At 43.6% G+C, this 25,838-nt stretch overlaps 1 protein-coding gene across 1 annotated transcript in view; it reads left to right on the forward strand.

Annotated features, from left to right (window-relative positions):
* Positions 1 to 5,214: 5,214 nt before the first annotated feature.
* The window catches only part of LOC127616046 (contactin-associated protein-like 4), a 53,030-nt gene continuing 32,406 nt past the window's right edge, over positions 5,215 to 25,838 (forward strand). Inside the window, exons 1-2 of the mRNA XM_052087468.1 lie at positions 5,215 to 5,420; positions 20,915 to 21,025. Coding sequence (XP_051943428.1) covers positions 5,300 to 5,420; positions 20,915 to 21,025 — 232 coding nt within the window. The 5' untranslated portion in view covers positions 5,215 to 5,299. The remainder of the gene's footprint in view (positions 5,421 to 20,914; positions 21,026 to 25,838) is intronic.

Genomic DNA, 25,838 nt, shown 5'->3' on the forward strand with positions numbered 1-25,838 from the left:
AATGGAGGAATGGGCCACCACAACGGGTGACTCACCATTCTCGGGCAGTAAACATCTGAACGTTATCTGTCACCAAACCAGAAGTTGGAAATTGCAAGCGGGTCATCATCATGCCGTCTTATGGAAAAGTTGACTTCTTGTAGGAAGCTACTCTAAATCATAAGCCTCTTGCTCTTCTTTTTGCACATCTCAGCTTGTTCTTTTTTTTTAACACACAGAAGCTGGCCCACCACGAAAAGTGCTGCTTGAATCACTTTTACACATTTTTATTGATGCTACAGTCAAGAGGAATACTATGACCATCTGTGTGTGGATGTGGAATTGTCTGAGGCTCGCAGTTTCCTTGAAGAAGCAGGTCTGGGACACAATCATAAGAAAACGATTATTACAAAAAAATGGTAGTTTTTCTTGAAAAAATAATTTTTACTTTTCTATATAAAAAAAGATAAAGCTCTTTTTTAGATCACTTAAAAAATGGAAAAATGGGGCAAAGGTTGTTACAAAGTTACAAGACGATAAAATAATCACAAACAATTTACTTATGATTTACATTAAAATGTCGTTGTTCATTAACAATATTTTATTGAACAAATGTATTTTTGGCCCCAAAAGTCATTCTCCTATTTAAAAAAATATTTTTTTTTCTTGGAAAAATTCAATTCAGCAAAACGTTTTGAACATTTAAGTATTTTCCCAAACAAAAAAATAATAAAGTTGTGAATATGTGGATGTAACAAATAAATAGTATTGAAAAAAATCTGTTATGACTTGTGTAAATTGTTACAGAAATAGTTACGTTAAAAAGAAATCTGATAAAAAATATTGTAATTGTTGTAGTAGAGTCAATATTTTGAGAGATATTTTGAGAGAGAGGGAGAGAGAAAATGCAGCAATAGTGGTTACAATTGGCTGTCCATGTCTTATGTTACGTGTTGTTATATAACCCTATTTTGTTATTTTATGTTAACTGTTCTGTAAAGCGATTTGTTTCAGCTGTAGCTATTGCGAAAGCGCTGTACAAGGAATGATGCCTTGTAATATGTGGTAAGAATATAGTTACACTTTTTGAAGATGAAAGAGGCTTGGTTCTCAAGTAGGAAAGTGATATTTGTTCCAGAAGAAAGAAAAAGCATCTTTCTGTTCAAAGTGTGGCGTGTTGGGCCGTCTTTCAGGTGCTCACAAAAGAATGAGAAGCAATTAACTTGAGTGTCAGAGGCCAATTTGGAGGTGACACGAAGCTTCCTCACTAATCTGTCGAAAAAACCTCATTTTCTCTTTGTGCTGCTTTTCACAATCACACACAAAGAACACATGTTGTGCATTTAAACGTCACTATGGAGCTTTTGTCCAAACACTTTATTCCGTCTTTCATGGCGGAAAAAAAGGAACAATGTCTCGGGGGGGGGGGGGGGGGGCACCCATGTGAATGTGAACTGATAAATGTGGGACAGTTGGCAAAAGGATATCTCCCACGTGTCACGTGAATGGCATCCACACAAAATGAGGCTAGAAGTCAACTTGGCAGTCTCCCAAATAGGGACGGGAATTGAAAAGTGCTTCTTTTGGAAAAGTGACTGCCAGTCTGCCAAACTGCCATGTTTGCTTGTCTGTAGAGGTTTCGGATTCCTCTTGTGTGTAATGGGGGATGATGCAAGATTTTGGTTATATACACACACATTATAGTATATCCATCCATCCGCTTTATCCTCACAAGGGTCACGGGGCGTGCTGGAGCCTATCCCAGCCGTTGTCGGGCAGTAGGTGAGGGATATCCTGAACCGGTGGCCAGCCAAATGCAGGGCACACATAGACGAACAACCATCCGCACTTACACTCACACCGAGGGACAATTCAGCGTTCTATCAACTCGCCGTGCATGTTTTTAGAATGTGGGAGGAAACCGGAGTACCCGGAGAAAACCCACACAGGCACATGCAAACTCCACACAGGAAGACCGTAGCTGACCCAACCCTAACACACAGATCCTCCCTCTGTCACCTCCCACGTCTGGCTCATTAAAAATTCTCAGTGCTCAGACTTGATCTAAATCCTGAGTCTCATAAGACGAGATTTCGTTTGATTTTTTTACAAAATTTTTAGAAATTTGCAAAAGCAGTTTGAGCAAAAGGAGTTTAATCCTGACAAATAAGGAATATTGAAAACCCCTCACCTGTTCCCTTTGGCACTCGGACCGGATCTGCATCTTTCGCCAGCGTCTCACCAAAATGACTTTTTGTTTAATGGGAGCAAAATTGGTGAAAATTTGCCTCGGCAAAATTAACCCAATTCTGCTAACAAACGTCAAAACACTGCAAACTGCTGTCATCCCAAACATCGTAAAAAATTATCTGAAACTTCCTTGGTGGTGATAAAAAAAAAAGAAGAATGAGGGCTGGTCTGCACACAAATGGAATTATTTCCTGGTTAGTGATGCATACCCTCACCCCTAACCCCCTCCCTATTCTGTTTGTAATGCAAGTGGAACGTTGCTGGTATGGCGCCAGATTGAGGTCAGACCATCCGCCTTTGTTGCCGGCATGTGAAAGACATCAACACCTCGTCCTCCTTCCCCTCCTCCTCTTCCTCGCTGATGGATGTTTGTAGATGGCGAAGGGGATGAGGCGCTCATCACCTGTGACGACAAGTCACTCGGCTGGGAGGAAAGTGATGGGCACACATGAGAAGCCAGCGACTGATGGGAGAAGGTGGGGACACACTGTCAAGCCAACGGATAGACTGTCTGACAGCTGGGATGTGTCGTAGAGATAGGTCGGGCTTCCAGAACAAAATAAGAATTTGTAAACGGATCCAATGATCTTTTGTGGAGAGTTGCACAATTCTGACCGATAGCTATCTATCTATTTATCTATCTAGCTAGCTTACCTAGCTAGATAGCTAACTGGATAGTTAGCTAGATCGATAGACGGGTTGACAGATGGACAGATGGATATTTTTTTTTCCATTTTACTCTTTGAAAAGGATAAAGCACATTGGTGACCACTACCTGCATAAATGTAATATGTAGCATACCGCTAATTTGCATTTGGAGTCTCGTGGCAGGTCACAAAACATAGACAAGACATATCAAGTGTATTTTCGCGACATATATATATATTTTTTTTGCAAAGCTATGGGTCTGACGGTGTTAATAGTAAAGTGGAGCAATAAAATACCTTGCGGTCACTTGCTGACAGAATTTGTACCAATGCGATTTTGGAAATCGAAACATTTGAGATGTACCTTTTTTTTTTTTGCATAAATCACCGGATATGGGGAAATTTCAGCCCCTGCAGCCAGTTTAATTTGGCAAACTGAAATTTGGTAGGCATGTCTATAATGAGTTGAACCACAAAAAGGTCTGAAGAAACCATGCAAAGACACCTGAAATCTGGACTTTTTACCCGCCAAAAATTAAAAAAGAAAAACAGTCCTCAAAGCCAGTTTTTACTCAGTAATATAAAATTTGAGCGACATTTCTATGATGAAAAGACCCACAAAAAAGTCTAAGAAAGCCAGAGCCAAAAAAAGGCATGTCAACATTCTGGTTTGAAGCAAATTATTGTGGCCATTTTCTGGGGCCCTGAATGCCAGACCTTCTATTGAAGTGTTGTCATATTGTCGTACCACCAAATTGGAACCTTCCGTCGAAGACAGATGTTAAATTATGAAATATTTGAGTTCAGGTCATTGCGTGTAGCGTTTTAAAACATTTGATAACCGACCCAGAAGATTGTGTGTGAAGCAACTTTGTTCCCACCAAAACAAAGCATGCAAGTCCCTTGTTCTATTGACTCATCCTCGGAATCATTATCCCGAGCAGAAAGTATCCGCAATTGTTCTTCTAGTTACATAAAAGGACAAATTTGCACACGGAGGGATTTTCGGATGGACAAAAACGATCTTAGCGCCGTCTGATCCCAGATAAAATGCTAAGAGCAAAGGCATGGATAAAACATTGACGGCTTATCGCGGCGCAGTGGCGTGGTCCACTTTGGAGCCTGCGGACGCGTCAGCTCAGATAAATCCGAGCATCTTTGTCGACCCCTTCGGACACATTCGCACTCTGACTGTCTGCGAAGATGGAAGCGATTACTTTGTTTTTTTTGTTTTTTTTTGCAATCAGATAGTCAGTGCACAAACATTTCTCAGCTGGGGTGCGGAATAATCTTTTTTTTTTTTGTTCGTTTCTTTCCCCCACCACACAAACAAACAAACGCCTTTGGTTTGACTTTCAGCTGTTTGTTCTTCTAAAAGCAGAAGGAAACTTTAAAGCCTTAATTCGACCAAACAGATGCTAAAGGAAATTGGATTTAGCATGAAAATGTCTGGAGAGGCTCACCATCAAATGCATTCCTGTTTGCGGCCTGTTCAGGGTTGGTGGTTTGAATGTAATTTATTTTATTATGGGATGCACCTAAAATGTAACAATTAAGTGTGCTCTATCTCTCTTGTATACGTGGGTCCAATTGGACCAAATAAGATAAGAAACCTTTATTTGTCTCACAATGGAGAAATTCGCAATCTACTGCGACACCATTCGGAGGGAAGAAAGTAGAAAAAAAACCCACATGAAGTATTTGCATGCACAATTTTTTTTATTTCAAGGAGTAAGATTTTTAAAGGATCCCTGAAAATGGCCCAAATTACTTGAAACCGCCCCCTGTCGAATTGGTGGACAACCTTACCTGACACTCCCCACCATCCTTCTTCCCAACTTCTTATTATAATAATAATAATAATAATAATAATAATACATTTATTGGCACTTTCTGTTTATTTCCTTCCTTCCTTCCTTGTAAAACACCCTCCTTCCTTCGTTCCTTCCTCTCTCCAACCTCCATTCTTCCCACCTTCTTACCCTCCCTTTTTCCTCTCTTCCCTCCTACCTTCTTACATCCCTCTCCCCTCATCCTGCTCTCTGTCATTCTCTCCCACCTTCCTTCCTTCACTCCCACCTTCCCTTCTCTCCCTGTCCTTTTCCCTTCCTTCCTTCCTTCCTTCCTTCACTTAATCTCTCCACCTGTCTTCCTTCACCTTTCTCATCCAGTTTTCTTCTCCCGCTCTGTCTGAGGTGCCTCTCCCACCTTCATTCTCTCCCTTTTTCACATTTTCATGAGCTTTTTTTCTGCATCCTATATCTCATCCTCTCCCCCCCACCCCCGTCTCTCTCTCCCTCTCTCTCTCTCTAACTCTCTCACTCGCCCCCCCCCTTCTCTCCCCTCTGTGACTGTCCCTCACATCTCCTCCTTCAGAGCGCACTTGCACCACCAAGAGAGAGGAGGAAGAAGAATCCAAAAGGATGAAGCCTCCGCACTATCTTCTTCCCACTGTCATCAAGATGAACGCACCTCGGAGCAGAAGCGTACGGATTTGTTTGATTGCGCTCTGGTTGATGTTGGGCGCCGGGACTCTAGCGCAAGGTGAGCATGCTTGGCCGCTTTCATCTCCGCACTTTTTCTCGCTTTCTTTGCCCTCCCGTGGTGGACCGGGGAAAACGCGGCGAGCGCGGCCGGCTGCGGAGCTCCCTCGGTCGGTGCGCACCAGCTGCGAGGCCGCGGTCCACTTCGCGATGTTCGTTCGGTGTGGCAAAACTTGCGCATGTCAGCTTTTGGATGCTGGTGCACATTTCGTACGCGCAAAGTAAGCTGGAAAGCACATAAAAAATGCAACGGCCAAGTGGGAAAAGTTGCAATTAAAATGTTGGACTTGATCATTTCTTTGATGTTTGATATGCAAATTAAACCTCGAAGCTCGTGTCTTGGCTCTTTAACGGCGAGAAAATAGATGCCAGAAGGCATCTTTTCATCTATAAAGTGTGGTGATGATGAGGATACATTTTATCTACTCGTCATCTTCACCCTTCACGCATGCGGTGAGTCATCCTCAAGAGGGTCAGGAGGTTGCTCGTCAAAATGTAAAAATAAAAATAAAAAAATAAAAGTTCAAGGTATCTAGGACGTCATTTGTTCTCGTCTTGCTTTTCTTCTTCTTCCCCTGGGGTGACATTTGATGTCTCTTCTTCCTCCTGAGTGTGGAAACGTGTCGTCAGCCTCCTCCTCTTCCTCGTTACCCATCTGTTTCATCTTCTTCATCCCTCATTTCGATGTGTGTGTGCTCGAGAGGAACAAAACATAAAGGGATGTTTTTTCGAGGGCATGTGCTGCTTTCTTAGCCGCTAGGGGGCAGCATAGACAGCAAAAAAACCCCAAAACTTTTCTTCACAGCGCGTGTGCCTCATGTGACAAAATGCAGCAAAAAAGTTCTGATTTGCTATCTGCCTCCAGGCTTATAAATGAATCAAAATGACACATTTAGAACAATGCAAAATGAATAAGGCATACTTCTTCACCGATATGATACCAAGTAAGACAGAAGATGATTGTTGGCGATATTGCTTCTGAATTCCAGGACCAGGAAGATGACAATTTGAATATTGTATCAAATCTTGCTCTTGATTCCAGTCTGGGGTCCGCTGGTATCGGAACATCGATATTTCAGTTTAATATTTTATCTGGGAATGGAGTCTGGTGTTCGGGAGACTCGTGTCACGGTATTGTCAGTTCAAGTATTGGTAAAAAAAAAAATCATATTGGAGTTTTGTTGACTTTTTGGTATTCATAGACGCTCCTGCGGATCGATTCCAAAATCAGCTAGTTTGGTCAGAGTATTGATATACTCTCCCGGGGATCTATTTCAGTATTGAAAAAGTAGGTATCAGTGCCTTGATATACTCTCCTGGGGTTCAATACCAGTAGCAAGAAAGTTACAACAAAGTGTCGATATACTCTTCAAGGGCACAATTACAGGATCAAGTAGGTTTGTATCAGGGTAACAATATTTTCTTCTTGGAATCAACCCCAGTATTGAGACAACTGGTAGATGAGTGTTTATACGCACTCCTGGGAATTCATTCTCGTGTTGAGAAGGCTGCTATCAGAGTACTAATGTTCTTTCCGAAGAATATATTTCAAGATCAGGAAGTACGGTGTCTGAATATTGAGTGTCAATGTTTTCTCTTGGAAAATAATTCCTGTTTCGCCAAGCTTTGCATCGGCATAATGCTCTTCCAAGGCGCGGATTTTGGCGTTGGGACGTTTTAAATGGGAGTAACAATATTACAGGATTCATATTTTTGGCTGGGGATTGATTCAGAGGTTATTTTCTCTGGGGAAAAGCAATTCCCAAAATGGGAAAGATGGTTTTATAGTGCTGATATTTGGTATCAATATTCTCACCGTTGGGATTAAATTCAGTATCATGAAGGCTGGTCGTGTATTTCCGATATCTTCTCTTCTGGCACAATTCCAGTCTTGAGAATGCTGTTACTGGAGTTTTGATATGTTTTGAGCGTTCCGCATTGATGCATTTCCACACAGACTGCTGTAATTCCTGACTGTGATTATAACGCATTGTGATCCATGTACGCAAGGATTATCGATATAGAACACAGTAGCTGGGGGGGGGACGATGAGGGAGATGTTGATGTTGCCACACACATCTCAATGCATTCGCCTTTCCCCGGTTCTGTAATGCCATCGTGGCGCTACGAAAATAACTCCACACGGAGGTGGAATCTAACGCGCAAAATTGCGACCTGGGGCCTCACGATGATACATTAGTCAGAAGCAGCCTGGGAATGCTAAGGTTCAAATGTTAACATCAACAGAAGCAGGATACACTCACGACAATGTGAAATACCTTTCACTGTTGACCTGTAATAACTCTGTGAGTTGCTAATTCTTAATTCCGGTATCAGGATTTGAGGATTTTCTTCAGGGAATCGGTCCCGATATCGGAAGAGCTGGTTTCGGGATGGATACTATCACAGAACAGCTATTACAATATTGATATTTTGTCCTGTGAATTGATTCCGGGAAAGTGTATGCTCTTATCAAAATATTGATATTGTCGTATCGTTTTGTGCGAGACTAATGGGATCATTGAATACAAATGTTGGGACGCATGCAAAGTGGTGAAAAGTGAAGGAAAGGCTCAGCTCTGACTGGGTATTTAAGTCATTGATATTTTCCATCCATCCATCCATTTTCTGATCCGCTTTATCCTCACAAGGATCGCGGGGGGTGCTGAAGCCTATCCCAGCCATCGTCCGACAGTCGTCGGGGGACACCCTGAACTGGTTGCCAGCCAATCGCAGGGCACACACAGACGAACAACAAGGGACAAATTTTGAGTGTTCAATCAGCCTGCCATGCATATTTTTTGGAATGTGGAAGGAAACCGGAGCACCTGGAGAAAACCCACACAGACCCAGGGAGAACATGAAAACTCCACACAGGGAGGCCGGAGCTGGAATCGAACCCGGTACCTCTGCACTGTGAGGTCAACGCGCTAAACACTGGATTACCGGGCCGCCCTCATTTGTATTTTCTCCTGGGAATTGATTCCAGCATCAAGTAGGCCAATGTTGACAAATTCATATTTTCTCGTGGGAAACTTTGATTACAAAATCATCCGGGTGTTTGTTCTGGACATAACGCCGTGCATGTGTGCGAGAGAGCGCGACAATATCAATTTTCACAGCTGCCTGCTTGTGAAGGGTAGGTTTTCCGTGAGGCGAGGTTGGAACAAAAAGCTTTTGATGGTTTAGGTCATTCACACACACACACGTGAATACGCACAGACCCACGGCCACTCAATCTGCCGCATGTCATCATCATCAAGTGAGATCTCCCTTTCTGTCTGCATTTCATCTTCAAGCCATCGCGCTGACAGATCTCCCTGACAAGAGCAAACGACTTTAATCCCAGTTTAATGACAGATAATGGTGCTGCACGCTGTGCTCATTTGCATGCGGACGGTCACTAGCTAGCCTGATAGCTCGCTCACCCTTTCCTCCGGAGTTCCTCCCTCTCTCATTTCCATTTGGGATTTTAATAGTAGAACACCAGCGGCGAGGTTCCTTCGCCACCTGAGGGGACAAACGATGGTGATTGACCGCCGCCTGCTGCAGAGGTTAAAAGCTGCTTTCTTGTTCGTGTCCAAGTCATATTGATAATCACGACGCAATGCCAATGCTGTGCTAATGCCATATGAAAGCTCAGACCTGTATGATTAGGTTTCAAACAGTTGCAGATCGTCAAAATAAATCAAGAAGATGATGTTTCGTCCGTCGATGGACTGGGAATGCTAATGCTAATAACAACAAGGCAATATAGTGAAAAGTGGCACACCAGAAATGAATCAGACAGTGGGGAGCTGTCACTTGTTGAGCCGCTGTGATCTATTTAAAAGGCAAAAGCTGATGAAACACAGCTCATCTTTGACATCGCTTCAAATAAAAATGGCAGGCTTCCTTCCTGTGTTTTTTCAGCCGTGGTTTCTCAAGGCTTTTTTGTGAGTCGACTCAGAATAGACATCCATCCATCCATTTTCCGATACGCTTTATCCTCACAAGGGTCGCGGGTTGTGCTGGAGCCTATCCAAGCGGTCTTCGGGCAGTAGGCGGGGGACACCCTGAACCGGTTGCCAGCCAATCGCAGGAACATAATAGACATGTCGACCAAATTTTCAATTAACATTAATGATCTGAGTAATCAGTTACATTTTATGTATACGTCTTCAAACCTGACCTACTTCAAACCAACTTTCAAGACTCCCATTGTATTTTACAACATGGGTTTTTGAGACTTTTTTGTGGGTCTACCCATGCTAGACATGTGTACCAAATTTTATGTTACTATGTGAAACTAGCTTTGGGGGCTGAATTTCCCCAAACTCCATGGTGACGTCTCGCTTTGATTTCCCATTTTGTGACATGTAATCAAACTTTGTCTCTGTACTCTCTCCAAATGCAAAAAACAAAAACGTAATTTAACGTCGACCGTTCGTCTAGTTCACAATGTTCAAATTTGGTGGCAAAAATCGCTAGGACAAGTTTGCTATGTCACTACATCAACTGGCTCATCCTCGGGGACACTGCCACACCAAATTGGAGGCGACTTCAATCGATGTGTAAACACTTGAAACTTTAATTTGACTGCTTGCTTAGGTCCTAAAGACCCATAACGTCCTAGCTTCAAAGGCCGCGCTAATGTTAGCATTAGCACTTCTTTTGAGGCGGTGGAAGAATGACGGTATCCTGGAGCTATGTTTTTCCTCGCGCACTCGAGAGTAATTACCGACACGCTCGAGGCAGAAAGTCAAACTCCTCTTAAAGGAGTTGCTTGTTTAAACCGAGGAAGCTTGAGGGGAGCATTAGCTTCCCTCCATTAAACCTCGCAGCTCATCATCAAGCGTCCTTCAACTGAACAAAACAACATAGTGGCACTGGAGCCAGTTTGCTTTGTGCTCATATTTCCTCTTCAGAGTCACTTATGGAAATAAGTGCGGCCATGAAAGGAGGAAGTCAAGGTCGAGGGGGATGAATGCGGATTTATTAAGTCAGGGAAGGCTGAGATTTTATTATCAGTCGGGTTGGGATGGTGGTGGAGACGCTTCCACCGGACCAGTACATGATCCAGATAAGAGGAATGACCTCCGAGACTTTGCCGCTGGCTATTCATCATGTTTTCATTGGGAGAAACACGTCTAGTCATTTTCTTTGTGAAATCTTTTTACATTGGTTCACAGGGAACCCATATGCGGGCGGGGCCGGTGAACTTCACCTTGCAACAACTAACTAAAAACGTGCCTTGTGATCCGATTGACATGTATTATTGATTTGGGTCAGTCAAACAACCCAGTGGGTGTGGCCACTGTCGAGCTAAAGCCAAAGTTTTTCATTGACTCCTGTGGCGCTTTGAATTAGCAACAACTGCGTCACTTGACTTAATTAACGTTCATCGTTTTGGACAAATGTGCTGTTCTCAATTTGAAAAACCTTTTTTAAACTCAGGTTATTATTGTATCTTTAATGTGTAGATTGGGGCACCAATAACTACTGTTATTAGTCAGTTGTTGCGGCTTATGAACTCCGCAACAACTGAATGTAGTTGTCTTGTCATTTGGCATAGGGCTTTGGCTTTCTATTGCCAAATGACAATTATCCACATTGGTTTTGGGGGACATTTCATGGCCCATTGGTCAACGATGTTTCAGCCGTATGAATTCTACCTAGCAACAACAAACTATCATTATCATCATCATCATATCATATCATTTGACAATAAAGTTATATTCAATTCAATTCTCCTGATGTTTACCAAGTGCAATAGCCACTATTTGGCCTTATTTTTTTTGCCCTTGGTTGAGGTCCATTTATTGACTTAAGTTGCACTTGTCGGAAAACTTTTATTTTATGCCCGGTGGCATTCCCACAATTGTTCCTCTCAAGCCGTGTGACAGCATCTATTATTTTCCCCATTTTATACCTCACTGATTTGCTCCGATGAATGTTTGTGTGTGGATGCGTGTGCATGCATGTGTGTGTGGGGAGGGTTACCATCTGCTCTCTGGATTCATTGTCGTGAAGCAGATGAAGGGGAAGCCGGTTAGTGTATTACATTGATGCAAAGAAAAGCCAGTAGTCATGATGCCACGGTATTTTATATTGAATCCAGTGTTGTGATTCTTATTTTCCCCTACTCCCTTCGCGATCGACTTGAGACCAGTCGGCAGGCTTCCGGTCGATCGCGATCTACGTATTGGTCACCCGTGTGTCAGATGAATTCCAATGATTTCAGCGCGCATTTGGTGTTCATGCAATAGCGTGATGACGAGGACAGCCTACACATGACAAAATACGAATGTGTTGTTTATCTGTTGAGGATCGTTTTTTTTTTTTAAACATGCTGGGCCACGTGTGGCGGACATTAAGGCAAAAGATGAATTACATTTGCAAAACCCATCACATGGAATACTAATGGGTCAATAAAAGGAATTCTAATAGGGAAATACATGGATCACGGATAGAAAAAGAATGCGCTAAACATTCTTTTCAAGTGAAGTTCGTTTGGAGCTTGTGTACTGTGAAGTAATCGATCGTCGTAGTGGATGTCCTTTTCACGCAAATTACATAGGACACTGAAAAAGTCAATGGCTCAGCGTCTGCCGGTGGATAATTAAAAATGTTAATAGGTTTTCAACATATCCAAGTCAAACCGATTCCTTTAATTATGTTGCTCTGTGGAATACACTAATGATAAACTAGTTCAATTCGCTCGTTGAAGGCACTTGAAATAACTACCTCAAGTAAGCGGATCATAAAACAGGTCGTGGGTAGTTGAAGAAAGCAGCCTGTGAACATTAATGAGTTGTAATCAGTAAGTCACTAAAAATAACTACTTGAAGTGAGTAACTAAGTCCTTGAAGTGAGTATCGAGTTGAAAGAATTGATTAGTCAATGGCAGTAATCTTGAAAAACAGTCAGCTTGTTAAATTTAGTAACCAGTTGAATAAAAACAACATTTGGCCAAGTTGGAAGAAGAAGAGCCTGGAGAGACCGACTGCAAACTCCCGGTGGTTAAAATGCAAAAAAAAAAAAAAAAAAACCTCTACGTTCCAATCCTCACTAATGGTCACGATATGGGTCGTGGCCGAAAGAACGAGATCCCGGATACAAGCGGATGAAATGAGTTTTCTCCGCAGCATGTCTGGGCTCTCCCTTTGAGATAAAGTGAGAAGCTCGGCCATCCGGGAGTGGCTCAGAGTCGAGCCGCTTCTCCTCCACATGGAGAGGAATCAGATGAGGTGGCTCAGGAATCTGATTAGGATGCCGCCTGGACGCCTCCTTGGTGAGGTGTTCCGGGCACGTTCCATCGGCAGGAGGCCCTGGGGAAAGGACACGCTGGAGAGACGATGTCTCCCAGTTGGCCTGAGAACCCCTCGGAATTCCCCCAGGAAGAGCTGAAAGAAGTGGCTGGGGAGAGGGAAGTCTGGGCTTCCCTGCTAAAGCTATTGCCCCCGTGACCCGACCCCGGATATGCGGTGGAAAATGGATGGATGGACAAAAAAAAAACGTAATTTTTCCTCTAGCCAATCCCACGATCGGCTGGAACCAATCAACCAGCAGGTGCCACCTGTTTGCAAGATGTACACACAGATACTCACAAATACACACACACACACTGGAAAACCATCTTGTTGAAGTAGGTAGTTCCAATATGTCACTCGATCATGTAAGTGACTCGTAGAGGGAAGAACATACTTGAAATAAGTTTGTCGAAAGAAAAAAATTCATTGAAGTCAGCTCATTCATGATAGTAACTAGTTGAAGTGACAAGTCGAAATGAGTATGAAGCTTGTTGAAGTAAGTAGTTATCTGAAATAGCCTGTTGCAGTCATTGCATATCTTTTTTTTTCTCCCAACGGCTCTTTCTTTCTTTCTTTTCCTGCCTCTTTGCTCACCAATTCTGCGCTAATACGGTGCTAATGAAATGAAGAGGTGAGCACTCCAGCGCCATGTCTTCACCTTCGGGCTGTTTGTTAGCACCCTTGCATTTCAATTAATCAATTAACGCCTCGGCCACACACACACACACACACACACACACACACACACACACATGCACACACACACACACCCACACACACACACGGGCGCGCGCACGCACACACACGCGCACGCACACGCACGGTGGCTCCTGTTGAATAATGCAGCAGTCTTAATCAGCTTGTTCCATCCACACTCAGGGAATGTAAATGATGTGAGGAAGGAGCCGACGCTAAGAGCTAGATTAGCTCTCAGCGCTCAAGGCAATCGGAGTTGTTTCATGCTCCCCCTCTGTGATGCATGAACCTTTCTTCCTCGCACTTGCTGGACTGGACAAAGGAATGGGGAGATTCCACTCCATCCTAATGAGATAACAGTCATCCATCCATGATCTTTTTTTTAATTAAAAAATAATTTTAAAAATGTGCATTACAGGGCAAACGTGTCTTCTTTGCTCTTTTCATATTACAATTTAGGTGTTGACGGAATGCAACTTTATTCCTGTCGGTTTATGATTTTCCTCATATAAAAAACACAGCATATTTAAATCCTGTGAGAGCATGTGATGCCTTTAGCAACTCCATTTCAATGTTCTAAAAAAAAATTATGAAGGACTTTGATATAGACAGTATATATATAATTTTAATGCAAATTTAAAATTTAATTTTAAAATTTTCATTCTTGAAAATTTTAACGAAAAACGATGACTGGCTGAAAGAAAATGGAACTTTATCCAGGAGTATGACTTTCCCATGATAAATTCCAACTATTTCTCCTCAAAAATAACAATTTAGCCCGGCAATGTTATGACGTTATTCTTGTAGTATAATCATTTTTTTTCTTTTCACTTATGCTAAGATAAAAGCATTTTGTCCTAGAAGAATGTGCGGTAGAGGTTGTGCATTCATGTTTTCTGCCTGAGTGCAATCACCAAAACAACATTCCAACGTGATCGGAATGAGCCCCTCAAAAGCAGCAAAGCATTGTGGGACTTTTTTTCAGTGTAAAAAGACGCCAAAGTAAGCAAGACCGCGTGTGTGTGTGTGTGTGTGTGTGTGTGTGTGTGAGATGGATGGAGCTCATCTGTATTCAGGGTCCCCGCCTCCATCCTGGACCCTCCAGGCTCTTTGTTATTTAAAAAAAAAAAAAAAAAGTGGACAATGAGCTGTGGGTCCTCACTCTTGTCTGCCTCGAAGGGTTGTGAGGAGGGGGGGGGGGGTCCAAATTGTGCCCGGAGAAGTCTCCAACTCTGGGCTGATTCATTTTCAATCTCAGGTTGCACACGCTTAAATGCTGATACATTTCTTTTTATTCCCGCTTAACTCCGTCGCAACTCTTTTGTGACTTTTGCCGACTTAAAAAATGGCAACTGTGAACAAAAATGCTGCATATAGCAGAGAGTTGGAAGATAAACAAGTGTGATCGATTTGGCTACGATCCAATCCAAATCGATATGGTATTCATAACTATGACAGCTAATATGATCCAAGCAACAGACACATTTCGAATTGTTGCTATATGATATTCACATGATAAACTATGATAGATATGGTACTGGACATGAGCCGCTAACGGTGTGAACAGTGTGATGGTGTGTTGCTCATGTTACCATGAGTCAAAATATCACGGATTGACTTAATCCCAATTATTGGTCTAATAATTTTCTCATTCAACGCTCTTTGTGGGTCCACCAGCAAACGTAAAAAGAAAACCAGAATGGAATATTTTTTAGCTAACCCTTTCAGTGACAGCGGTTACTACATAGGAAAGCTTATCATGTTATCAGCTTTACATGGAAGGGTTCAAATAAACAACTCTGAAAATGTGTAGCTACTGTGGCTCCACTCAGCTTTGAATTGCCGTCAGCCATGCTAGTTAGCTACTCATCTGCCTCAGTAGTGAAACTAAACCAACTATAGACACGGCAACTCTCATGCTGTTAGTCATGCTAGTTAGCTAGTCATCTGCCTCAGTAGTGTGTATATACCAATTATAGACATGGCAACTCTCATAATGCTTGCAAATGTTTTACTTTCAAATCAGCGTGAAAGTAATATGTTAAGGTGACCATCTAACAAGATGCCCGAGCCACCTCATGGGGCTCTTCTCGATGTGTCGGAGCAGCAGCTCTACTCAGCTTTGAACTGCCGTTGGCCATGCTAATTAGCCAGTTATCTGCCTCAGTCGTGAATCAATAACACTTATAGACACGGCAACTCTCATAGCTGCTTGCAAATGCTTTCCTTTCAAAGCAACATTAAAGTAATATGTGACGGCTACTTTCTAACAATATGCCCAAGCCACCTCATGGGGCTCCTTTCGATGCGGCAGAGTAACAGCTCTACTCTTGAGCTCCTCCTGACTGACCAAGTGTCTCATCTTTTATCATACAAATGCATAATTTTGCACAGGTAGCGAGCTATGATCCAAATCAATACAATATAAATAGCTGTAGATACTATGCCATAGATATGATAGAACAGTTTTTTTGTTTTTTTGCTCTTGGAGACTAAACACGTTACAGTAGATGAGCTGTAGCTTCTGTTTGGCATTTACAAAGAACAATGTATCCAACTGCAACAATTGGTGCAGAACCGAGATTAATTTCGACATCTTTCATCTAGATTGCACACAATTAAAATGGCTGACCTTTCCAAAAATGCATGTATTATTACTATTAGAGGAATAACGTTTTTAATCAATGTATCTTTTTTAAATGTCATGACTGCCTTGGTGGTGAGTCGCTATTCATCTCTGGTCTTGGTTAGAGAGTGTGCGCTTCTTTTTTTTAAACCAATACAAAAATGTGAAGAAAGTAATTGTGGGAAAAGACTCGGCTTGAAACCACAATTTGAAATTTTTGACCTTAGCTTGAATTTTAAAAACATTAACCCCGTCTTGCAAGCCTAACCAGAACACCGACACCTCTAGTTTGAAATCCTACCTTAAACCCCCAGACCCAACCGTGAAACCCGAAGATGAACTCTTAAACCTTAGCCCGAAACCTCCATGTCCCAAAATCTTTCCCCCTGACCGAGTCTTCCGAAAATTGAAAGCTGTATTTCCTGGCGGCGTTGCCGCGAACATGTCCTGAATGTTAAACATGAGGAAAAGAAATGATTCACTCCAGCATCTTGTACAAGTGCAACAGACACGTTGAAAAAAAAGTACAAGTGCTGTGACGGGCAGCAAGGTGCACTCGCTTAAAATTCTAGGAAGTCGTCGGAGTCAAGTCCATGTTGGCCATTCTTCCTTCACTGCTCTCGAGAGACTCTTAAAAGGACAAAAAAAAACTACTTTTACTCCATTTCATCTTCAACCTTCCTCCACTTCACAAGTGTTCCCTCAATGGGCCTGCTCTTTGGACGCATGCCGCACCTTCAGAGGAGAGTTTCGGCAAAAGTACTGGGACAACCCCGTGAAAAAAAAAAAAAACCTGAAAAAGTGAAGAAATTGCGGATGATACAGTTGGGACAAAACGATTGGGAAACAGAATTTGGCCGTAAATGTTGTCACAAAGCCCCTTATGAAAAATTAAAATCGATGGTACTCAGTTTCCCTTGCCCGGACGTGGGTCACCGGGGCCCCCCTCTGGAGCAAGGCCTGGAGGTGGGGCTCGTTGGCGAACACCTGGTAGCCGGGCTACACCCATGGGACCCGGCCGGGCTCAGCCCGAAGAGGCAACGTGGGTCCCCTTTCTCATGGTCTCACCACCCGTGGGAGGGGTCAAAGGGGTCGGGTGCAATGCGAGCTGGGCGGCAGCCAAAGGCGGGGACCCTGGCGGTCCGATCCTCGGCTGCAGAAGCTAGCTCTTGGGACATGGAATGTCACCTCTCTGGCAGGGAAGGAGCCCGAGCTGGTGCGTGAGGCAGAGAAGTTCTGACTGGATATAGTCGGACTTGCCTCCACACAGCCAGAGTTCTGGTACCAGTCCTCTCGAGAGGGGTTGGAGTCTCTTCCACTCTGGAGTTGCTCACGGTGAGAGGCGCAGAACAGGTGTGGGCATGCTCATTGCCCCCGGCTCAGTGCCTGTACATTGGGGTTCACACCGGTAGACGAGAGGGTTGCCTCCCTCTGCCTGCGGGTGGGGGGGATGTGTCCTGACTGTTGTTTGTGCATATGCACCAAACAGCAGCTCAGCATACCCACCCTTTTTGGAGTCCTTGGAGGGTGTGCTGGAGAGTACTGCTGCTGGGGACTCCCTTGTTCTACCGGGGGACTTCAATGCTCACATGGGCACACACAGCGAGACCTGGAGGGGCGTGATTGGGAGGAACGCCCCCCCCCCCCCCGATCAGAACTCGAGTGGTGTTTTGTTATTGGACTTCTGTGCTCGTCATGGACTGTCCATAACGAACACCTTGTTCAAACGCGCCACCTTACCTCTCTGAGTTCATCCGCCCCTACACACCTGCCCGGCGCCTCAGGTCTGTGAACCAGACATTATTAGAAGTACCAAGAACTAAACTGAGGCTCAGAAGGGATCGAGCCCTTTCTGTTGCTGGTCCCTCTTTCTGGAAATACCTCCCACTGAACATTCGGCAAGCCTCCTCACTGCCCATCTTCAAAGCCCTCCTCAAAATTTACTTGTATTCTTTGGCATTTGACTCAGCATGACTTAGATTTGTTCTTGGTTTTACTGTTTGGTGCTTTCTACCGCCTTTATTACCGATTTGTGTTACTGTTTATTGTGCATGTTAAATTGCTCCATGTACAGCACTTTGTATGCAGCAATGGCTGTTTGAAAGTGCTCTATAAATACTAAGGGTGTGGAAAATAATCGATATTAATCGATACATCGATGCGCACGTCCGCGATCCGAGTGCATCGGCTCATTCACTGGGTACGACGCGATTGACGGGTGAAATCGCGATTCATCACGATGCATTGATGGGTATCGGTGAAATCGCGATTCATCACGATGCATTGATGGGTATCGGTAAAATCCGATTCAATCGCCGTTTTATTCATGTTAAACGTCACATATATGCCCTTTCCTAGGCGCAATGAATGCACCATCATTGCTTTGCGTTTTGTGTTGAATACGGACGGTAGCCGTGCGTCACATACAGTCCAGTACACAACGAGCGAAACATTATGGAAGTTAGCGCACGCAGCAGCAAGGAAACTACTATATTTAATGCAGCCGCAACATTCAAATCTTATGTTTGGAAATACTACGGCTTTGAAAAGAAAGACGGAAAGCTTGATAAAACCTCCGTAATTTGCAAGGAATGTCGCACTAAGAAGCCATACAACGGCAGCACCACAAATATGCAGACCCACTTAAACCGATGGCACCAGATCACCGACAAGTTTCCCTCCCGCTTCCCCGCCCAGTTCCTCGTCGGACACCGGAGAAACTCTTGGTAAACCAGGTCAGGATCAGAAAAAAATTGCCTCTTATTTTGGGAGTCCCCTTGCAACTCACTGTGACCGCGCAATGGCTATAACTAAGGCCACTGCTTATTTCATATGCAAAGACCTCCAGCCTTAGCGTGGTGGACAACGAGGGTTTCAGACAGCTCGTGCACGTTTTGGAACCCAGGTATAAAATACCAGACAGGTCTGTGTTCACTTACATATTCCCGATGTGTACAACAAAGTGAGAAGTGAGATTACTGTGTCGCTGAACAGTGCGCAAAGAGTTGCACTTACAGTGGATGGGTGGACATCTTGCGCTATAGCTTCATATATATAATTATTATATTTCATATAAGACACTCATTGAGAATAGTCTGTTTGTGTTTACACTATAGCAACAGCTGTGAGTCTCAGGTGCCAAATTGTTTACATTTTCTTTGCACAAAACCCAATTGTGAAAGGGCTTAAATAAGTTGTTTTACAAGTTCTACTCTTTATAAGGAATAAAGTGGTATCCTTTTGGTAATACCATACTGAATTCCATCTTTTTTTCTTTGCTTATTTGCATCATGTTTAATTGCACAATATCGCAACAAATTGCATTGTATCGTATCGGATCGCATTGATTTGAACTTAATGTGTATCGAATCGTATCGCATCGTGACGACGGTGAAACGTATCGCATCGTATCGCCAGAAAATTCCACGTATCGTTTAAGTATCGCATCGCTGGCAGTGGATCGTGATGCGTATCGAATCGTCCTCACTGCCGAGATTCACATCCCTAATAAATACTGTTGACTTGACTTCACTTGACATAAGGGTGTCCATATGTGCACTTGGCACCAGGACGACCTAGGCCGTAGTTCGATGATCGACCTTGTGGTTGTATCATCGGATTTGCGGCCGCATGTTTTGGACACTCGGGTGAAGAGAGGGGCGGAGCTGTCACAACTAATCACCACCTGGTGGTGAGTAGGCTCCGATGGTGGGGGAAGAAGCCCGTCCGTCCTGGCAGACCCATGCATATTGTGAGGGTTTGTTAGGAGCGTCTGGCGGAATCCCCTGTCAGAAAGAGTTTCAACTCCCACCTCCGACAGAGCTTTTCCCATGTTCCGGGGGAGATGGGGGACATTGAGTCCGAGTGGACCATGTTCCGTGCCTCTATTGTTGAGTCGGCCAATCTGAGTTGTGCCCGTAAGGTGGTTGGTGCCTGTCGTGGCGGCAACCCTCGCACTAGCTGGTGGACACCAGCAGTAAGGGATGCCGTCAAGCTGAAGGAGTCCTATCGAGCCTTTATGGCCTGTGGGACCCCAGAGGCAGCTGACGGGTATCGACTGGCCAAGTGGAACGCAGCGTGGGAAGAGTTTGGTGAGGCCATGGAAGCCGACTTCCGGACGGCTTCGAGGAAATTCTGGTCCACCATCTGACGTCTCAGGAGGAGGAAGCAGTGCACCACTAACACTGTGTACAGTGGGAATGGGGCACTGCTGACTTCGACTCGGGACGTTGTGAACCGGTGGGCAGAGTACTTCGAAGACCTCCTCAACTCCACCAACACGTTTTCCTTGGAGGAAGCAGAGTCTGAGGACCCTGAGGGTCTTCTATATCTGTGGTTGAAGTCACCGATGTGGTTAAAAAGCTCCTCGGTGGCAAGGCCCCGGGGGTGGATGAGATCCGCCCGGAGTTCCTCAAGGCTCTGGATGTTGTGGGGCCATCCTGGTTGACACGCCTCAGCAACACCGCGTGGTCAACGGGGAGAGTGCCTCTATGTTCCAACCCTCATATATGGTCACGAGCTATGGGTCGTTCCGGGCATGTCCCACCGGGAGGAGACCCCGAGGAAGACCCAGGACACGCTGGAGAGACTATGTCACCCAGCTGGCCTGGGAACGCCTCGGGATCCCCCGGGGAGAGCTGGAAAAAGTAGCTAGGGAGAGGGAAGTCTGGGCTTCCCTGCTAAAGCCGTTGCCCCCGCGACCCGGCCACGGATAAGCGGTAGAAGATGGATGGATGGATGGATGGATGGATGATGTCACTGTTGTCCCACGTGTCTTGACAAGATGAACAATTAAGATTGTTAGCAACTGAAGCCGCTGATGACACTTGTGACTGATCAAATGTTTGCTTCATGAAGACTTTCACTGTTTTGCATCCACAGACGCATGCGACAGTGCTCTGGTGTCTAACCTGCCGCCATCGGCCTTCCGAAGCTCCTCCCAGCTTTCTGCTAGTCACGCTCCTGTCTTCGCCAAGCTGAACAAACGAGATGGTGAGTGGGAATCATGACCTTGATAAGGTCCTAGAGACACGTTGTCTTTCTGCAGTGGTGTGCAAATACAATGATGAATTATAATATTGATTGCCACTTGGGCCCAACTTCTATATTCCATCTGTGATGTCGCAATGGACAATAAATATGCATCATTGAGCAGTGGTAAGCAGCTGTTGGGTCCTAGGACAGCCTTTCTAAGGATAATACACCAGGGATTTCTGAATTTCAGTGTACCCCAGGGTTCACCAGCAGGGCCCCTATTATAGTCTCAAGAACGCTCAATCAGGTGTGTCTATGTGTCCGTGTATGACAACCCTTCCTCACTCTCCGCGGTACAGTGGTGCTTTTCCAATATATTAAAGATGATAAGAATAAGAAGAATGATTTGGAGGGTTTGACGCACACCAATGTCATATTTATGAATGAAATAACGATGACATCTACCACACATATCAATAGAGTGCAGAATCTGTCTGCCTGCGCCTGGATCAAATCCCCCAAAATAACGTTACATGACCTGCGGCACAATTTCGACCTGGTTTCACCTGGTCAAAAATCACGTGTACTTTCTGTCATCAAATTGTCAGTTGCACCGAGGGGCATGTAATAAAAATGCCAGAACACCCAGCCAGACGTAGGCGTGGTTTGCCAAATTCCCAAACTGGATTTGCCCTGGCACAAAAGTGAAAATGCACCAGTTTTTTGCCGAGCGCATGTGCACCTGTCTATGAAAATGGGGCTATGGTGTACCCCATGGTTCACTACAAGGGCCTCTATTTTATCTTTGAGAAACATCCTCTTTTATGAAATTTAATGGAGCCATATTAGGCATCCATAGAGTGACATCACAATGGGGCAAATTTCAGAACAGGTCATTGAAAGATACATTTTCAAAATGAAGTTGGGAACAAAATATTGACTTTGAAGTTTATGTTCACTGTAAATGGGTGGGCGGCACCCCAAAGACAATTATCTGCATGCAAAAATTTAAAGTAAATTTTCTCTCATACATCAGCTGGGATATATGGTGGAAAATATGCTTTTTAATGTCTGGTGACATCATGCGCCAGACCGCTTCATTAATCCACAAGTATCATTCAGTGGCTTAAAGATGAAATGCTGCATCCACCAGTGCACTCTCTATGGACACTCACTTCAGATGAGATAACGACGTTGCGTTCTCAATTAATCGTTCTTATGAACGATTAATTCTTGATGCTTGGGGATATATTTTTTTTCAAGGAAGATTGCCACAGACATGTTTTTCAGACATTTGGGAACTGTTTTAAATTATGACCCGCTTGCTTAAAAAAAATGTCCTTTAAGCATAATCATACAAATTTCCCCAAGTTCCATTCAAAGTGAAGACTTCGTGACATTTACTGTCAATATAAGACCACCCTGGGATGCTCAACACAGACTTTGCAGTGAGTCTTGGCAGACAAAGTGGTGGAGTTGTTGCAGGAGCGATAAAGGAAATTAAGGGGAACTGCGGGATCCAGAGGGGGCCATTGATTTTTGTCAAAGTCAGGCAAACTAAACAAGCGCAAAAAAAGGAAAAAAAAAACCCTGTAACAAACTTAAGCCTGCCACTGCCCAATGGAGCAAATGTGCTGCCAGAGTGATGTTTGCGGTAGCATCGATCGGACGTTTGTGGCCACCCGCAGCGGATAAAAGCTCTCTTGTAAAAATATCTCTGTCTCTTTACCTGTGAAAAGTTTCCCCTCAGTAGGTCGTTAATGTGCTCCAGATGCTGCTCGCTCCATTAGAATGTTAAGAGCCAAAAAGAGCCAGTGCACATATAGCCCAGTGGAAAGTGCCGGCAGGTTGTAATTCTGCGTCGTTTGTCACGTCGCATCAAGCAAGCCTTTTAACACTCTTAAATGTCATACACGTGGAAACTACTGCTAACAGTAAAATGTAAGAACAATAAAACAGTTTTACATTTTGCTATTAACATTCGTTGGTGTTACACAGGTGAATAAACAAGTCACACACTATGATATATGGTGCAGAATCATCATACAGTAAATAACTTTTGTGTAACATTATTTTGACAAACTTGAAATTGTCCAAATCCCCGGAAATTTAGCCTCTCAAATTGCAACCCTCTTGGATTTCTTCCATGAAAGCAGACTGACCATCAGTTTTTGTTTCAAACCTATTTGTTTTTCATGTCAACATTTATGCCTTTCTCTTGACATGCTATGGCCCAAACCATAAAACGAATCATAATTCATATTATTTTTGTGCATTTTCTGTTATTGCACTGTCAATTTGAAATAATTTCCTGTATTTCAAAAAAAAGGACGGGAAGTAAAACGTCCGATTCAGTGATGAATCAACGTGCTAATCCATAGATTGATCGATTGCAAGCCTATAACTAATTAGAGTACATGCACCCACAGGATCACAGTCTGTGCATTAAGCGAGCAAATTAATCACTAAATGAAGCGTGCGCTGGTGAGGATACCGGCCTTGGTGTAAATGAACATGGATAATGTGTGCGAGCGACACCCGGGTGGTTGCGTCCCCTCATTAAAGTGCATTTTTATCAACATAGATTCTCACTCCCCTCGTCAGGTTGCAAAATTAGCTTTTTTTTCTGTCAGTAATACTTCACTTCCAGCTCAGTGTAGCTAAACAAATCCTCTTCCGGCTCACCTTTAATCACGTCCTACAATGAGACCAAAGACGCAAAGCTGTCCGTGTTCTGTAGGGAAGTGCTTCCCAATTTGTTTTTTGTCTTGTGTACCCCCAAACCCTTTTGTCATACCACAAGTACCCCCCTTGCTCATACATGTTGACGATTCTTCAAAAGTGGAATGTAACACAAGTGATGATTACCGGTAATTGAGAATGTAATGTCAATTTCAGGCATAGTCTTCAAAGTCATTAAAATAAATAGGTTGCCTTGAAAATGAATTGGTGATATAAATTAAAAGAATACAAACTCAAATTATGAAATAATAAACATGCCTTTAATAGGCATCGCAGTACTTCCGTGATAAACAACATAACTAACCAACTAACTAGCTCTCAGCAGTTGTAGAATAGTGCAAACGAGGTCAATAATAAGCATTAAAATTGAAAGATATCTGTGAGTGTAAGTATTATTGTGTTATTTTTATCATCCTTGTGAAGTCAGAATTCTTAACAAGCTACGTTTCCTCATCTTGAATAAGAATCTCTTTTCCAATGGGAGTGAAAGATCCCCCCCTCCCCGCCTCCCTTTTGAATTATCTCGCCGTAATTGCTCACCACTGTAACGGTTAGAGCGCCACGTCGCTAGCGTAGCAATCCAATGCCGCGTGCCAAATGTTAATGGCGCCCTTTATGTCTGAGCGCTTCCTGACGCTCTCACGCCACACCGACACAATTACGCCGACTTCAAGAAAATAATTGTGCCGCTGTAATCGCTTTTCCCCTCTAAGACTTGGATTTTAAAGTATAATTAAAGTTTAATCACAGGCTGCTACGAGGTATCGGCGGAGAGATGGCGAATCAAGTAGCAAGTGACTCACTGTATGCGACTACTCACTGTATAATTGAATAAAATAATTAACTAAAAAGACTGAGTGATTAAGTAACCTGATATATTCTACTAACTATCAACACAAATGAAAACAATAGACGCTAATGTAACAAGCTACGCAACAAAGGAACGCCCCGTCTAACTGTAGCAACTATCAACGGAAATGTTTGCAATTAAATAACTAGTGTAGTTATTAGAGTACAGTAATCATATAATTGAACTGACAAACTTCAGCAGGGCTGGCCAACCAGTCGGAATCTAAGAGCCATTCTTTTTTTACTATGGTACTGCAAAGAACCACATCATACACATGCACACATAAACATCCCTTAGACCAGGGGTGTCCAAACTTTTTGCCAAGGGGGCCAGATTTTATGTGGTAAAATGTCGGGGGGCCGACCTTGGCTGACATTCTTTACATTGAACAACAATATTGTTCAACAAATTTTAGTAAGCCAGTCTGTTTCACGTTTCCATTTTTATTTTAATTTCAACAATCTTAAGAATTTCTTTTGGTTCATTTGAAACAGGTATATCACATGCAACTGCTTATTCACTTGACTTTTTCTTAAACAGAAGTCTGAGTGCAAATTGATTGATTTGAAACATAAAAGGTATCACCATGACTTTTCAATAGTCACAAAACCTTTGACTCGAACAACAGGGAAATGAACAAGCAATACACATATCCACAACTGCAAGGATCATTTGAAATATGACATAACAGTCAATATAAACACGGAGTGATGTCTTGTTAACTCGTGAGTGATGCCCTCTCGTGTCTAAATGCTATTACTCATTTAGTGAATGCTATTACTCATTTAGCCACTAGAGGGAAGCAGTACTCTATGAAACATCACTCACCAGTCTACGAGACCTCAGTCAATGCAACACGTGTTCCATTGCGCCCAACCTGCGGGCCAGACGGCACTGATTTTATGACAGGGCCCGAGGGCCGGATGAAATTCGACCGCGGGCCGGACTTTGGACACGCCTGCCTTAGACACTCACACACACACGCGCGCGCGCGCGCGCGGACGTAGCACACGCACACGCCCGCGCGTACACCCGCACACGCACACCCCTCGGCTCAGCCACATTTATTGTAAATGTCACACACCAACGTGAAAATGAATGGAAATTGACTCCTGCAATACTCAGACCACAGGCCAGTCATTTTTAACAATGAATATTGTCTACACTGTCTCATACACACAAACTCTCAGTTCAACCAAGTCCACAAACAAAAATATAAAAATATTTTTCTCTTACTGT

The sequence above is a fragment of the Hippocampus zosterae genome, chromosome 15 (assembly GCF_025434085.1).
Source record: "Hippocampus zosterae strain Florida chromosome 15, ASM2543408v3, whole genome shotgun sequence".
NCBI lineage: Eukaryota > Metazoa > Chordata > Actinopteri > Syngnathiformes > Syngnathidae > Hippocampus > Hippocampus zosterae.